Source organism: Leishmania panamensis, assembly GCF_000755165.1.
Source record: "Leishmania panamensis strain MHOM/PA/94/PSC-1 chromosome 2 sequence".
NCBI classification, from domain to species: domain Eukaryota; phylum Euglenozoa; class Kinetoplastea; order Trypanosomatida; family Trypanosomatidae; genus Leishmania; species Leishmania panamensis.
Genome location: NC_025865.1, coordinates 1 through 15,147, shown reverse-complemented (window position 1 = coordinate 15,147; position 15,147 = coordinate 1). Strand labels below are relative to the sequence as shown.

The 15,147-nt window shown below is 59.2% G+C and overlaps 6 protein-coding genes across 6 annotated transcripts, besides 1 other annotated feature; all 6 read left to right on the top strand.

The window, feature by feature from the left end:
* Positions 1–956: 956 nt before the first annotated feature.
* LPMP_020060 (hypothetical protein) lies at positions 957–2,018 on the top strand (the record flags this gene model as incomplete). Its single annotated transcript, XM_010699849.1, has 1 exon — positions 957–2,018. One exon carries the CDS (start codon positions 957–959, stop codon positions 2,016–2,018), a length of 1,062 nt encoding a protein of 353 aa, XP_010698151.1.
* A 1,196-nt stretch (positions 2,019–3,214) lies between these two features.
* LPMP_020050 (hypothetical protein) lies at positions 3,215–4,138 on the top strand (the record flags this gene model as incomplete). The annotated part of the gene is made up of 1 exon (XM_010699848.1): positions 3,215–4,138. The coding sequence occupies one exon, from the start codon at positions 3,215–3,217 to the stop codon at positions 4,136–4,138; it is 924 nt and encodes a 307-aa protein (XP_010698150.1).
* Positions 4,139–4,256: 118 nt separating this feature from the next.
* Positions 4,257–4,623: a repeat region.
* Positions 4,624–5,697: 1,074 nt separating this feature from the next.
* LPMP_020040 (hypothetical protein) lies at positions 5,698–8,628 on the top strand (the record flags this gene model as incomplete). The annotated part of the gene is made up of 1 exon (XM_010699847.1): positions 5,698–8,628. One exon carries the CDS (start codon positions 5,698–5,700, stop codon positions 8,626–8,628), a length of 2,931 nt encoding a protein of 976 aa, XP_010698149.1.
* A 2,306-nt stretch (positions 8,629–10,934) lies between these two features.
* Positions 10,935–12,128, top strand: LPMP_020030 (hypothetical protein; the record flags this gene model as incomplete). The annotated part of the gene is made up of 1 exon (XM_010699846.1): positions 10,935–12,128. One exon carries the CDS (start codon positions 10,935–10,937, stop codon positions 12,126–12,128), a length of 1,194 nt encoding a protein of 397 aa, XP_010698148.1.
* A 606-nt stretch (positions 12,129–12,734) lies between these two features.
* LPMP_020020 (hypothetical protein) lies at positions 12,735–13,319 on the top strand (the record flags this gene model as incomplete). Its single annotated transcript, XM_010699845.1, has 1 exon — positions 12,735–13,319. The coding sequence occupies one exon, from the start codon at positions 12,735–12,737 to the stop codon at positions 13,317–13,319; it is 585 nt and encodes a 194-aa protein (XP_010698147.1).
* A 560-nt stretch (positions 13,320–13,879) lies between these two features.
* LPMP_020010 (cytochrome b-domain protein, putative) lies at positions 13,880–14,536 on the top strand (the record flags this gene model as incomplete). The annotated part of the gene is made up of 1 exon (XM_010699844.1): positions 13,880–14,536. The coding sequence occupies one exon, from the start codon at positions 13,880–13,882 to the stop codon at positions 14,534–14,536; it is 657 nt and encodes a 218-aa protein (XP_010698146.1).
* Positions 14,537–15,147: the final 611 nt, after the last annotated feature.

The window sequence follows — 15,147 nt, the reverse complement described above, 5'->3', positions numbered from 1 at the left end:
ACTGTGAGTTTGGGTGTCGCGGTGACGGAGCGGAGGGCGAGGCGCTCTCTGCCCATGGAGGGACAACACTTGTCTGAGAAAAAAAAAACGCCTCTTTCCTGTGTGTTTGCAGCCATGTGGAGATGAATGTTTCTCAGTAGGGGGTGGTGGTGGGTGGTGCCTCGGTGCGCTGTAGGTTGTGACCGTCGAGGACTGCCCCGTTCTACTCCCTAGAGGAGGAGGGTGCCACAGCTGCTGGCGAATCGGCGCTGGGGTAATGACACATGAGAAGACGCTAATAGGGTGAAACTGATGAAGGGTGAGGGGGTGAGCGCATTTGGGGCGCGGCGCCCCTTCGGAGGGAGGAGGGGTGGGGGTGTAGATCAGGAAGCTACGAACGCACGAGACAAAGCGAGTGGGAGATAAGAGCAAGAGGAGGGAAATGAAAGTTGTGTGATTCCTGAGCCTACCCCTGGTGATCAGATCGACTTTTCATTCCCCATGCTACGCTGTGTTGGCGGGTGATGTACGTCCTGTTTCGTGCGATGGGCTCCCAGTGCTCCCTGCCTCCGCCACCCAGCGCCTCCTTCCCCCCTTCCCCCTCACACGACACGTCGGTATTGCGGGATTGCGCACCGTCACTCGTCTCTCTTTGTTTATGCAACCACCGGCTGTGCTGGCTGGTGACACTTCTACGGAGCCTGTGCGTGAGCGCAGAGGCAGTGGCGGCCACACACTCCCGTCTAGTCCTCATTTCTTCGCTTGCTCTGACCCACGGTGAGGCTCGCTGTGCCACGCCAGCACCCGACGCGGCAATTTCAGCTTCACTTTCGCTTTTTTTTTCATTGTAGTCTACGCTGACGTGTCTCTGCCACGTTACGCCACCACTGACAGCGGTGAGGGGCATTCAGGTTTCTCCAAGGCGGGCGTTCTTCGATTTATTCTCCACCAAAGCGCTTTGCCTATCGCTCGCGGCGATGTCTACCAAAACAGGCGGAATGCGCAAGCCGGTTGAGGAAAAGGCGCTGCTATCGGAGCTCAGCAGAATGTTCCACCTGCTGAAGGCGAACCGAAAAGAGCAACGATATGGACGCGAGGCTGCCACAGCGGCGGCAGCCTCGAGTGCAGGTGTGTGCACGACAGGCGCTAAAGCCTCGAAAAGAGCCACGCGCGATGTACGCAGGGGCTCGCAGCGGCGCAGCAGGCGCGGCGGGTCCATTTGGATTGTGCTGAAGGGTGGCTTTGGCCCGAGGAGTGTGCCGACCGCGGCGCAGGCGGAGCGGGTTGACACTCGTGCTAACGGCCGAGCTCTACTCTCGGAAAGGCGGCGCGCGGCGGCGCTCAAGGAGGCTGAGGCATACATTCAGAGCGCATGGCAGCAGGCACAGGAGGCGGAACTCCTCACCAAGGACGGCACACCGACGGAGGAGGGTGACGCCTACCTCGCCGAGCAGTACGCCATGGCGTCGCGAATGCTTTGCCCTCCTACCACTGGCGCTCACCTCTCTCAGCTCGTCGCTAACCACTGCAGCAGTGGGTTGGACAACGCTGTCACGGGGGCCACGCACGGCCAACCCGCGTACGTGCTGACCCGCAGCGAATGGGAGGATCTCTGCACACGCGAGGCGGCTATACTTTTCCGTTATCGCACGAGTGCCACACCCTGTGGGACGGCGGAGGACTATTTCAAGGAGCAGCAACAGGCCCGCGAGAATACCTACCACTTTGCCACGGCGGAGCCGACGGCGAGGGCTGGCGATATCGTACCGACCAAATGCCTCGTGCGCATTCGTGACAGCCAAAGAGAGAAGCACACGTGCATTATGAGCACTGCCAAGTCAGTGAACTACTTTAAATCCAACTTTGGCCAGGTTCTGCGGAAGGAGCTCAGCGGATCGCGTCTGCCACGTGGCAGTACCGCCGACGAGGCGGCGGCGGCCGCCAGCGCCAATACTAGCAGGGGAAATCATCAAGCGACGCTGCAGCCTGGTGCAGCGACAAGCAGCTCGAGTAGCGGTAAGAGGAGAAGGCGGCGCTAAGAGGCTGCGGGGAGGTGGAGATGCGCAGGCTTTCGTGGATTTGTTTTGTCTTTGTGGGCGCATCTCTTCGTTGAACCTGTGGTGGTGGTAGGAGGCCTGCCATCCGCCCCCCAGCCCCCCATCGCTGGGGGCGCGCGCGCACTGTCTGTGATTCTCCTTTCTTGCCTGTGGCGTCAAGAACGTTGTGTCCGATAGGTGACTGCTGCGCTACGCGCGCAGCTCGTTTGCCCAATCGCATCAGCCCGCTCATAATTGGCGAAGCGTCTTCATTCACTGTTGCTGTGTGTGTCTGCAGGCGATGCGGTGACAACTGCAGTCTGGTACGGCGTCCTCTCTGCCATCTTCTCTCGCTCCCGTTTTCCTTTTCTCTCCCCCGCTCGCTGTTATTCCGCGGCTGAGCTGCTTCGCCGGTGTGTTCGTTGTTTCCCTCTCTCTGCAGCAGCGTTGCTCTATTTTGCCCCCCTGCCTGTGCTGCGTGCGTGTGGTGGGTAGGGACGATCAGGCGTCTTGGGGCGTTGTTCTCTTGTTTGGCAACTAACGCGTATGCGAGGAAAAGAAGAAGTCGTTGGTGGTGGGCTGCGACGGCACGCCTTGGGTGTCTTTGTTGGGTCAGTGCGGGTGTGGGTAGGACGCATGCACTTTTGGTCCTCTGCACGCCTGTGCCCCCCTGCCCGCCTCTCATAGTGGCCGACTTGTGGTAAAGATGTAGGCGTTGCGTAATTTCGCCAACAGCGCCGACGAGCGTCGGTTGCTTGAACACGAAAAATACACACCAAAATGGGGCGTAGGTGTCGATTCTCTCTCGCCTCTGGCAGCCACCTGTCGCCTACTGACTCTCCTCGGCCATGATGAGGCTGCGGCGTACACTTCGCAGCGGTGCGGGGCATCAGGGCCAACTGATGGCAAGGGAGGCCCAGAAGTGGTATACCCTCATGGCGTCTGATACCCCTCTTCCCCCCACCCCCACACACACCTCTGGTCTAGCCGGGATCGGCACCAGATGTGCTGCAGTGGGCTCATAATAACAAGCGAATCAGTGGAACGGAGGACAGTGCACCCGCCATCGAGGTGCTGTTCTTTTCAGAGCTCTTCTGCTCTGCCGACAACTCTTCATTTTGTGCTCTCCACACCTCTCGCTCTTTTTCGTTCACATACTTGAGGCGCGGACTGCAAAGAAGCTGAGCTGACACGGACAGATGACCCCCTCGTTAGGGCGCAGCTGCGCATGCGGCGGTCGAGTAGCTCAAGCGACTCGAACAGTCACCGGCCGATGGCCATCTCTGCCACTGACTTGTAGAAGGCGGTGGTTTGCCACCTCATCTCAGATGCTGTGCAAGTCCTTCCGATCTACGGACATCCGTGGAAGTGGTCTTTGGGGAATGCATCAGCCACATTCCCCGGCGCGCATGTCCTTAGTGCGCAATCATGTTGTATCGACCGCTGCGCACAGAGAGAAGGGCGTGCTTCCAGGTGGCTCTCCACTGCACTCGGATGCCATGCTGAGTCCGGCTGGCGCGCCTTCACCAACAAACTTTACACTGGACCCGCCCTTTACTCGCGTCGCCGGAGAGGAGGAGGTCTCGCCAGGTCCTTGCGATTATGTGTGTCGTCGCTGTTGTGCGCTTGTCTTCCGCAGCAGTAGTTTGGCCCGTACAAGCCGCGTAGGCCGACACGAGAGTGGATGGCCGACGTTTGTGGCTCCCTCCACACCGTCCGCGCTTCGGCTTGCCACGGTGTTACAGAAGAGTCTCGTTGCGGGACTCAGCGACACATCACGTCATGAGTCCGTCAGCAACATTTCCACCGGTCTCACTACGCCACGACGACCACTTGGTATTGCTGTGCCGCACAACAGCGTCGTGCAACGCGGGCTCTCCGTCGAGGGCGACTTGGTGCGTAGGCGGGGAAGACAAATCTGTCGGCAAGAGGCAAAGACGTGGAGGGAGGCGTGTCTGAGAGACGAAAACCACCGCGCTGACCCAGCAGTGGCGCTGGGTCTCTGCAGCACCTGCGGCACCCCTCTCTGCCACGTCACGCAGTCCGCTGCTGAAGGGACGCGGTACGTCTCCACGGCCGCGTTTATCGCGGCTCAAGCCGAGGACACGACACGGCGTGGGTAGTGCCACACCGCCTAAGCCCAAAACAGCACCAAAGCAACAACGTGCGCCTCTCTTGCGCTTTCCCTCTGCAGCGCCTCTATTCTCCGACACGGGACTCCCGATTCCCACAGCACTCGAGCCCCGCCCCACCCGCCCCGCAGCCACGCCCACCGTGCCGGTCGCCACGCGGTGCATCCCCCTCGGGCTGGCTCAGCCCCCCACACCAGCGGGCACAGCGAGGCCCGGGTGGGATACCGCCCGAGTCGCGCTGTGGCACAGCGCCCATCGCATCGATGGCCCGGACGTGGGCACTGCGGCAGGCCGCTCCGGCGCACCGCCACCCACGACCTGGCCACCGACGCCGGCAGCCGGGAGTCGCTCGGACCTCCCCACGCCGCCGGCGCTTGGGCCCGTCACCACCAGAGGCGGCTCTGCGTTGGCAGGGATGGGGGGGGGGGGCGCTGGCGCCTGCGATGCCACGCGCTGCGGTGTGCCTCTCCCCCCCATCCCGTCAACAGGGGAGAAGGGGCAGTCGTGTAGATGGAAAAGAAACCAAAGGAGAAAATCTCTTAGCAAAGCTCAAGCCCCAGGGCATGGAGCTCAGGGAGGCACCTGCCAGCGTGCGCGCCGAAATGTGGAGGCGCATAGACAGCGAAGGGCGGGAGTGTATACTTTGAAGAATCTCAGACGTAGTGAACGTCATCGTTGTTGCTAACGCTTATCTCGATTTCTCTTTCCTAAAGCAGCAACGCATCTTCAGTGCTCTTTTACAAGTCGTGCGAGCGTATCGCGGCGAGCTGATGATGTGCGCCGTGCCAGCTGGTGGCGTCTCACTCTTGTGAAGCGCTTGACGGTGTCTATGCAGGAGTTCGGGCTCGTTCGCGCGCCAGCGTTTTTACTTTGCTTGTGTCCTCAATGTCGCTCTTCCAGACGTGCCCTTCTTTCAGAAATGTGCTTGTTGGACGTGCCGCTGCTCCACTTCCACTGCTCCGCCCCCTCCCTGCCTCTTGAGTGTTCGTTTGTGTGTTTACTCCTTGTTGGGCGGAGAACTCCCTGGCACTCGGCCGACTGCCACCGCGACTTCTTCTTCACATGTGACCTGTCCGCTCAATGGGCGATGCAAAGCAGCTGAAGCGACACAGCAGTAACAGAGAGCGGATGTAATGAGGGGCTCATCTTTGGCGGAGAGCGCCAGTGCTGGCCTTTACAGAGGCACAGCACGCATGCACCGATGCCTTAGCACGACAGCGACGCCAGTTTTCTCTTTGGATGTTCATGCGATGTTGTTCAGCAGCCTCTCCGTGCCATACCGTGCAGCATCCACCACACCGGCAGCACAGCAGCAGCGAGAAAGCGCATGGAGGCATTTTGTCACCGCGTCTCGACAGCTAAACAAGTCGTTTAAGGAATGCTCCTCATCGGTTCAGCATTGTGCTGATCCCGATACAAGCAGGGGAGCCGCCGGGCGAGCCTTTGCCTCCACCGCAGCTTGGATGGACGGCGATGGCGATGAGGCCCTATTTTTGTTGGCGCCGCAAATTGCACGCCAGACGTCTGCCACCGCCTCGAACGCAGGTCTGATGCGCGAGCTTGGCGTTCTCGAGCGTGCCGAATCCCAAACAGCTGCCAAAGACCTAGACGTCAAGGAAAGCCTCGACGCCTCCGCCGGTAGTGATGGTGCAGCGGTGGACGTAATGTCGTTGATGGGGTTATCGCCGTGGCTGCTGCGCGTGTGCCAGACGGGCATCCAGGCGCAGGTGTGCAGTTTTGTGATTCTGCAGCATCTCTGGCAGCCGTTTGGCGCTGCACCAGCGGCGGCACCAGCGCGATTGGGCGGCTTCGCGGGTAAGACCGCTGACGAACCCCTGCAGGCACCACCAATGAAGTGGGCGGCGTCACTGCCGGCGTCGGTCCGTGCGCTGCTACTCTCGCACGAGTTGCAGCGGGTGAACCGACGCCGGCGCTACGCCAACCGGGGAGTTCAGGGAGACGTTGCGGTCACCACGGAGGTCTTGCAAGACGTTTACCGGACACCTCTCTGTGCACTGAGCGAGATGTGGGCACAGACGGTACAGGAATCCCGCGCGGTGGTGTTGTGTTGCTGTGCGCCGTGGCTTCGACACCACTCCACGCACGCGAACTCCTCCACCGCGGGCAGTGAGGCGGCGTTGTCGCTTGCGCGTCTCTTGTTCGCACCAGTGGAGCGGCAGGTGCTGGAGGTGGGTATAAAGTTGTGTGCAGTCTGCCAGGCTGAGGATGTGGCGCAGTCACTGATGGCTATTTTCATCCGCGGCGTAGACAGCGTTACCAGCAGTACTCCTGGCCAGTGTACGGTCATTGCTGCTCCGACAGAGGCGGTGGCGTTCAAGACATGGTATGCTACTGAGGTGGGTACGCTGTACGAGAGCGCGATGACTGCTGCGGCTGCACCGCGCACTCACGCGAGCCTCTCGACGTCGTGTGTGTACAGCACAGTCAATGGCGGCTTTCCGCTGGCGTACTCTTATCTCGTTCATCGAGGCCTCACCATGGCGAGGCTCTCTGCAGTGAGCAGCGACGATAGGGACAACAGCGAGGACTCTGCTGCACCGGAGGCTTCGCTGCCGTCTCCGTGCGGCAGCTGCAGCTGGACGTCGTCCTTGACGAAGCAGCCCCGAGCCACAATGCGACTGCTGTACGCACTCGCTGGCGGCGTTGATGCCAACGTTGACCATTTCAATGTTGTGTTGCAGCTGTACCTGCGCCTGGTGGAGGAGACGGATGCGGGGTATAACGACGACTGCATCAACGATACACGTCTGGCCCTCTGCGCCGTCCTCAACTCACTCGCACGTGTCCCCCTCAAAACAGCGACGTACCTAAGTTTCCTCGAGGAGGTCTATCGTCGCACCTTAATTCACTCCGCTATCGACGTCACACAGCACCCGGATGTCCTCGCGAGTTGCCTGCGGGTGTGCAGCGTTGCAGGCGTGTCAAGCCGCGCTGTGGCGCTCTTCAACAAACTTTCTGAGCCTGCGTCACGCGCCATTGCTGCCGAGGAGCGCAATGTGGCGGCGGTAATGCTCAGTACACCTGCGGCGGGGATGGCACTACAACGCTTGGTGAGCTACATGCACACCAAGATCCCTGTTACGGCAGACGTTGTCCATGCAGCTGCCGTGCAGGCGTTGGTTACTGGTACGGGGCTGGTGTGTGCCAACACATCGACCGTGTTTGCCTTTTTTGATCTTCTTGAGCTCAAGGTGGCTGCTCAGCACCACGTCACACACATCACTGCTGCCTCCTTTGCCGACCGTACCTTTTTCCTGCGCGTCTTGACGGTTCTTGCAGGGGTGCACTCACAGCGCTGTGGCGGCAGCGCTGTGAGTGAGGCGCTGACTACACCAGCCGCGGCAGCGGTGTTTCGACAGTGGGTGGCGTCAGCAGAGCAGCATCAGCCGCGAAATATTTCTTGGGCCAGCGCTCTCCCTCCCGTGACGGTTGGTGTTCTCCAAGAGCTCGCTCTTGAGCTTCGCAGAGCAGCTCGGGCTGACTCGCAGGTGAGCAGCGACTCTTGTCCCGCTGTTCCTACGAGCTCTCTTCTCGCGGCTGTGGAAGAGGTGCTGCACGCTGCTGCGGGGGGCCTCCCGACGTCAGTTCGTCCCATCGACTCGATCAATAATGGGGATACTTTCCACGACTGCTGCACGGTGTATTGCCTACCTCATTCCCTGCAGTGGCGGCAGCTGCAGACGGAGTGGCAACACGAGGAGCAGAGGCGATTTCTCGATAGCGCGCTTCGGCTGCTTCAGGCTTCCAACCCGGGCTCCACGGTGGCGACGTCGTGTGTCCGTTACCAAGACTGGGCGGTGCTACACGACCTGCAGTTGAGGTGTGGGAGTGCGACTTCTCAAGAATACCTGGCTGATGCGTGGACCAGTGCCGTGTCGAAGCGATCGAAGCAGCCCCAGGCCTCGACCTCGACTTCGTCCCGCACTTCCGCAGGGGTTCCTGCTGACTGTGTCGCGCTTTGTGTGCTGACACCCTTGGCGGAGGTGGAGTGGTGGTTCATGCAGGACTCTGCTTCTCCATCCCACACCTCGCGCATGAAGGCTGCGTCCTTGTCGGAGAACATCGGGGTAGCGGTGCCTCCGGCTGTCGGCTGCCCAGCACACATGTGGTCCAGCGAGCAGGCGGGGCCACATGGCGATGCGCGGGCAAGACGCACGAATGTGGTGATGTACTGGCTGCAGCGCTGGGTGGACTCTGTTGAAGACGTCCGCGCCTGGCCTCGGCACTCCGTCTTCCGAATGAGTGTTGTGCGGATGCTTCAGCAGTCCGCCGCTGCTTCCTTCGTTGCGGAGGGGAATGCAGACACCGCAGAACAGGACGAGGCGCGCGAGGTCCCCTCAGCTTCGTCTGGCAGGCCAGGGACTGTCTCCTCGCCTGCTTTGGTTTCCGCGAAGGCCAATAGTTCTGGCGTTGAGTCCATGCTTGTCCGAGGCCCCGCCTCCATCGTCTACAGAGCGTAAACGGCGTTTCCAAAGCGACGCACCGCGGCCTTTCCCCCTTTTCTCTCCCCCTTCAAAGGGGCTGCACGCGACTCCGGGTGGCAGCGGAGCGGTGACGTTGTTGCTTCCCTGTTCGATCTCTAATGATATCTATTTCCCTCTCACAGGTGCTGTGGACGTGCGTAAGTCGACAATAAACTATGTGAGGTGTGAATCCCTTCTGCTGAGGCGAGGCACTGGCTGGGCAGGAGGACTACACAAAGACGTTCCCCCCGCAGGCTCGGTTATCCGTTAACCAGCGCTTGCGGGTCCCGGTAGGGACCCCTGCTCAAGAAGTGGCCTATGAAAACACCGGAGGCGGTCAATACTGCGACTCTTGGCTTCAACCATCGCGGTAGCCTTTGGATCGAATCTCACTTGGCGGTATCAAGCGACCCCTCTGCAGAACAGTATCTTGCCTTGCTAGTCAACGACCTCACACATGCGCCTCTTCTCCCGAGGGTCATGACCCACCTAGGGACATCTACACGACCCCTTCCCTCTCCCACGTCTGACTCTTGTCTTGGACTCATCCGCCCTATTCGTACTTCACGAGACACACACACACACGACGCGCGCCAGTTGATCTCCTGCTAGAGTCCGCCAGAGCGATCGCGTGCTTTTAAAAAATTTCCCTGGCTGCTTCTCTTTCAGATTGTCTTTTAGGTTCTCTATTGTCTCCCCCAAAGTCGGTGCGTTGCCACTCTCCCCCGCTTTTCCGTGGTGCTGATGTCCGCTTTGCGATTCCCTTGCTGAGCCCTTATCCGCTGCTACGACAGCTTAGTGCGCTATTTTTCTATTTCTCGTGTCTGCGTGCATTGGCGATGGCCCATCTGCCTGCCCTCCCCCTCTTCTCCACCGATCTTGTGCGCCCCCGTTTGTGGTAGCCGGCTCCCTGCTGCATCGAGCTCACGGTGCGCCGTACTCTTTCTCACCTTCGCCTGCGGGCGTCTGCAATTCCTCTGTGTCTGGGAGCGCGACGTGAGTTTCTTTTCCTTCCCTCTCCTTGGAATATCGGCTCGGTGCCTGTGCGTGAGTCCTCTCATCTCCTCCGACCCTTCGATGTGCTGTGCCGGCTTTCTCCGCTTTTCGCTGCCGTCTGGACTTCGCTCGCCTGTGGCGTTGCTCCTTCTGCGCTGAAGCTGAAAGGTTGATTGTGTTGTTGAGGACTCTCGTGCACACGCATTGGCTGGCTAATCTTTACCTCGTTTCTTCATGTCGCAGCCTCCGGGCTGTTTCTCTGCTTCCCCCACGTCTGTGAATCGGGGTTTTGCCGTCATTGTCGCCGAGGGAGGGGTGAGTTTTTCGCAGCTTAAGCCTCACTCTCCTCTGGTATTCTCCTACACTCTGTGCTGTGCGACTGACCCCTTCCAGAAGCGTTGCTTTTTCTTCCTCTTCTCACTCTGCGGCTTCGTTTTGCTCTCCCTGCTGCTCACTCGGCCACACCGCCCCACTCTCTCCCCCACCGCACGCCGAGCGCCTTTTTCTCTGTTGTTGTTCTTCGTTTTGGTTTGCTTTGGCTCATCCACGTCTTCCTCCGGCTCTCTCTGTGTGCGTGTGCGGAGTGACAGCCGAGTTGACCGCAGCGGTGCTGTCACTGCCAAACAACCAACGCAAAGCAAAAAAACATGGAGCTGTGCGTGTGCCCATAATCCGCGATATCGCCGCCGGCACCTCTCCCCCCATGAGGACTGCGCGCACACCTGGCGGGTGGGGAGGGGGGGGGTGCAAGAAGGCTGCTGCTGAGGGACCGCTTCATCCCGTGCACACCTTGTCAAGAAGACGATGCGCTGTTTGCTTCCCTCCCACCTAACGAGCAGAACAGAAATTGTGCGCGATTACGCCAGCGTGTGTGCGTCTGTCCCGCTGTCTAGCAGCGTTTCTCTGTGCTTGTAAAATACACTTTGGATCGAGCTTGCGCTTACCTCTTAGGTGAGCTGCAGGTGCGCACTGCAGTTTGAAAACCGACCTATACGGGCTCCGTGGCACCAGCTCCCGGCCAGAGGCCGCAGCTGCCAGGCAAGTCTGCATGCCTTTGCCTTCTGCTTCGTGCCGCCTGGGATGCGCAGGCGCCTGCGCCTCTCCTCTCTGAGAGAGGCAAAGGGGACTCCCTCGCCCTTGACGGATTTCTCTCCTCGCATTGTTTTCTTCTCCTTTTGGTGTCTTAGCGCCTGGCACCGCCTTCATCCTTCCTACGCTGGCTGAGCACCGACTGCTGCATCACTGTCCCCCTCTCTCCCCCCTGATTTCCGGCCTTCGCTAAAGCAGAAGCGCAACTCGCTGAAATCATGCTGAAGAAAGTTTTGAAAATAAAAGGCGTTGAGGGTCGCACGGCACTCGTCGAGTTTGCTGTCAACAAACGTGTCAAGTACCTCGAGTACTTGAAGGAGCTCCACAGCGAAGAGGGGTCGCTGTGGATGAATACAGTGCACCTCGACTTGTATGAGATAGGCAAGTACTTTAACGTTGCGGACGCCTGCCTTCCTGCTGATCGTGGTGGTGTCAGCAAGGCGGGGCTCATTCGGCTGCCTGCAGAGAAGCCAGTGGCAGTCGCGGCAAGTACTACAGGGGCGCGGCCGTCTCTGAGCAGCAACGCCTCGGCCGATCCAAACGTGGCAGAGGCGGACTTCATTACCGTTTCCATCGCTAACGCCCCGGCGGCTATCCAACAGCGCAGTAGCTCGGCGGAAGACTGGGCGCGCTACTACCTTCCTTGCTATGTGGCGCTTGCCATTTCGCTCTCTGAGATTCTCCTCGTCCCTATTGGCGGGGAGGAGTTTGTGGAGTGCTTTTACGGGCTGCTGCTGGAGCTCGAGGTCGCCTACGCAAGCGGCGCGGCTTCCAAGGCGCTGGCGCAGCGCAACCTCCGGCAGTTCCGCCAGCACGTGTCGCGAGGCCTCAAGTCACTCTTGCAGACTTCAACAGACGCAGAGGCGCGAGATGGGGTGCCGACACTACCGGTGACGACCACATCTTCCGACCTCGACGCGCAAGTCAAATATATTTTTCTGAACCAGCGGCACCTCGAGTACACGGCAGCCTCTCCCTCGTACGACGCTGTCATCCCTGCACTTTGCTCCGTTCTGATGTTTGCCTACCGAAAGCTCTGCGACTATGAGCTGATGCGAGAGGAGGAGTGCGTGCGACGCATCCTCTCCATCGACAAGCGACTGGAGCGGCTGTTCTTCGCCCACGTGAGTCACGAGGTGGATAAAATTGCAAATCACAAGCTCCTGCGCGAGGCTTACCTTCTCTCCACTGGGGCCCTGTTTGCGGACCTCCTCGCTGAATCCGCACATCGTGGCGCCAGCAGTGATGCTGCCATCGGTGGCGGAGCGGACTTCGTCACCGACTTGCTCATGCAGCACCAGGAGCATCGGGGCTCGTCGAGTCTGAAAGCGGCTGGCAAGAAAGGGTTCGACTCCTCCTCCGACGAGGAGGACGATGGGACAGTTTGGTTTGGCCCGGGAGTAGACCAGTGAGGAGGGGCGGTGGTGACCGAACCGCTGTTGTCTGCAAAGGCCTCGTCTCATGTCTGTGCGCGACAGGAGTTCACTCTCAGCTTTATGTGCGTGTGCGTGTGAAGGCGCCCTCCTTTCCGGCTATGCGCTCGTTGTGGTTATGCTTTCCCCCTTTGTTGTGTGCCGAGAGAAGAGAGCGCAGAAGGCTGCAGGCAACTTGTGCCCCTTTTCGTTTTTTTTTTTTTTTGCTTCACCTGCCATCGGTGATGGCGACTGCAAAGCGCTATTTGTGTGTTTCCATTGCGGCAGGATGAATCACCTTTGGGCCGACGAGTTTGCCGCGGCATGGCTTACAATGTGATAGGCCCCATCGCTGTCTTCTACCCTGCCCCTCACCCAGCCCGTGCCGCTTCTCTTTTTCTTGTGCCTTTTCACTTCACCTCCACAGCCGCACTCCGTCCTCCGCTGCCATTCCTGCAGCCCGCACACACCTGCACCAGCAACGAACACCGCCTCCACATTCCCCCCCCCCCCACCCGTTTGGGCGCACCTACGCCGTCCCACCCCCCTCTCTCTCTCTCTCTCTCACTTTCTGTCTCCTGGGCGTGCACCTTTCTGATTCCCTTTATGCTCACTCCCCTATCGATGCCTGCCCCGAACACCGTTGCTGTGCGTGTGCCCTTTTACTACCAGGCGAATGAGGGCAGCAAGGGGGCAGAGATGCGCGCTGATCGCGCCAGCGCACCGATGGAGCTGGTGTTCGTCACAAACGTCTTTATCGAAGTGATCGCGTTCGGCACTCGCTTCTTCTGGGTGCACATCTCGGAGAGCCCCACGAGCCAGTACGTGCCCCGACTTGGGACCTGCAGCGTCGCTGTTGGACTCCAGCTCAGCAGGGACGATGGCCGCGGCAGCATTTCTTCATCGCTGTTGATGGAATACGAGGCGACTCGTCAACAGGACACGTCAGCTGGAGCGAACAGCAGCGTGCAATCTGCGTTTTCAACGAGCCTCAGCCAGCGACTGGTGCGTGGCATTGCAAAGCAGCTTGGCACTCAGGCGACAGTGTACGTAAACTGTGCCATCGAGGGAGAGAGGTGTCTCTCGCTGCTGGGCACGGATGGCGGAAGCGGCTTTGACATGACGTTTCAGTTTGGTGCGCTCGTGTACAGGGAGACCTTCCAGTTGGTTGCCCAGCAGTGGGACGTGTAGCCCAACACACAGAGGGAGAAAGAAAAGAGAAAACAACGCAGTGTGCGGAAGCGCTGCAATCGTACGCGAAGGCCGCCACCACCCCTTTTTCGTACTCCCGTGTCCAGCCTGCTAGGCTGTTCGTCCGAGGAGCGAGATTCAGTCGCTTAGAGAGAAGTACGCCACTCATCGCGTTTTCAGCCTTTCCCTTGGGGATATTCTTTGCACTTGCATTCCAGCTTTGCGGAAGGAGAGAGGGGAGTCGCACAGCCGCGTTCACTTTATGCGCTTGCAACTCTCTACTGTCTCTGTTTTGCATATTCCACAGCCCCTGCTTCCTCCCCCCACCTCCGCGTCCTGCCTCAGCTCACTCGTAGCACTTCGCGCTCGTGCCAACGTTTCGTGGCTTCATTGATAATACGCACCTGAACATCGAGCGCCGATACCACTCCCCCACAAGCCCACACGGCAGCAGCCGTACAGCAGCCTACACAGTGGCGGACAGCCAGTGGCCTGCCTTCCTCCCTTGTACTTTGCCTTCTTTCTACCCGGCACATTGCCCGAGCAGTTGAGCGACATCAATGCCCACCTTCTACACCAAGGACGAGGTGGCAGCTCACAACGTAAAGGAGAACGGCTGGCTCATCATCAACAACTCCGTGTACGATGTGAGCAAGTTCTACGATGATCACCCTGGAGGTCGAGATCCTCTGCTCGCTCACATCGGCACCAATGCCACAGAGGCTTTCGAGGCGGTAAACCACAGCAGAGGTGCCAAGTACAAGCTAGAGGAGCTCAAGGTTGGCGAGCTGTCTGAAAATGAGCGTCGCCACTACATCTCCCTGGAGCAGGTTGCTGCCAAGAAGTCCGCCAACGGTGCTTGGTTTGTTATCAACAACAAAGTATACGATGTGACCAAATTTCTCGACCTGCATCCCGGTGGCCGCGACATATTGCTCTGCAATGCTGGTGGTGACGCGACTCAGGCCTTTACGGACAACGGGCACAGTCCCGCTGCCTACAAAATGATGAGCACATATGCCATTGGCGATCTCGAGCCGAGTGAGCGCAAGGTTTTCGTGACCCAAAAGGCCACAGGCGAACGGAGCAGTGCTACCACCGCGATGGTTGGCGTGAAGAGCGGGAACGAATCCCTACTTATCCAAATCCAGCAGCAGCTGAAGTTGCTCATTATCGTGGCGCTCTTCATCATTGCGGGCGTGTTCTTTCTCACTTAGAGGGACGAGCGCCGAAGGACGAATGCGTCTCCAGCAATCGTGTGGGCCCGCGTGCACCCGACGTGTGCCTCACAAGAGAAACCGACGGTAACGCACTAGTCAACGGCACCGGAAAAGCGATGAGGTGTGAGGGAGGAGACAGTGGACAACGGGACGACGGGGGAGAAGCGAACAAAGATGTAGGCACGTTTTTTTTTCTGTGCGTGTAGCAGTAACCGATGGTTGACACCCTCCCCTGTGCGGTCTCTCCTCCCCGCGGCTCTCTCTGGCTACCCGACTTACGTTTCTTCTTGCTGGTTCTTCTCGCCCCCCCCCCTCTGGCTGGATTGCCCCGTTCCCTCATTTTCGTATCGCTTTCCTGTACTTAAATCTGTGTTGACCGATGTGTGTGCGTGTGTGTAGGTCTTCCTCTATGTTGGTCGCGTCTTCTCTCTGTGCAACTATTCACTTCCAACACTTATCTTCAGTTTTTTAGAGGAAAAGCTACCACCCGCGACTGCGAACGGTTTTACAGATATTACTCTCTGCCAGGGTCTTTACACTCTCGTATGGTTTGTTAGTTTTTCCTCCACATCATTTCCTCTGCAGCGCCTCTATTCTCCGACACGGGG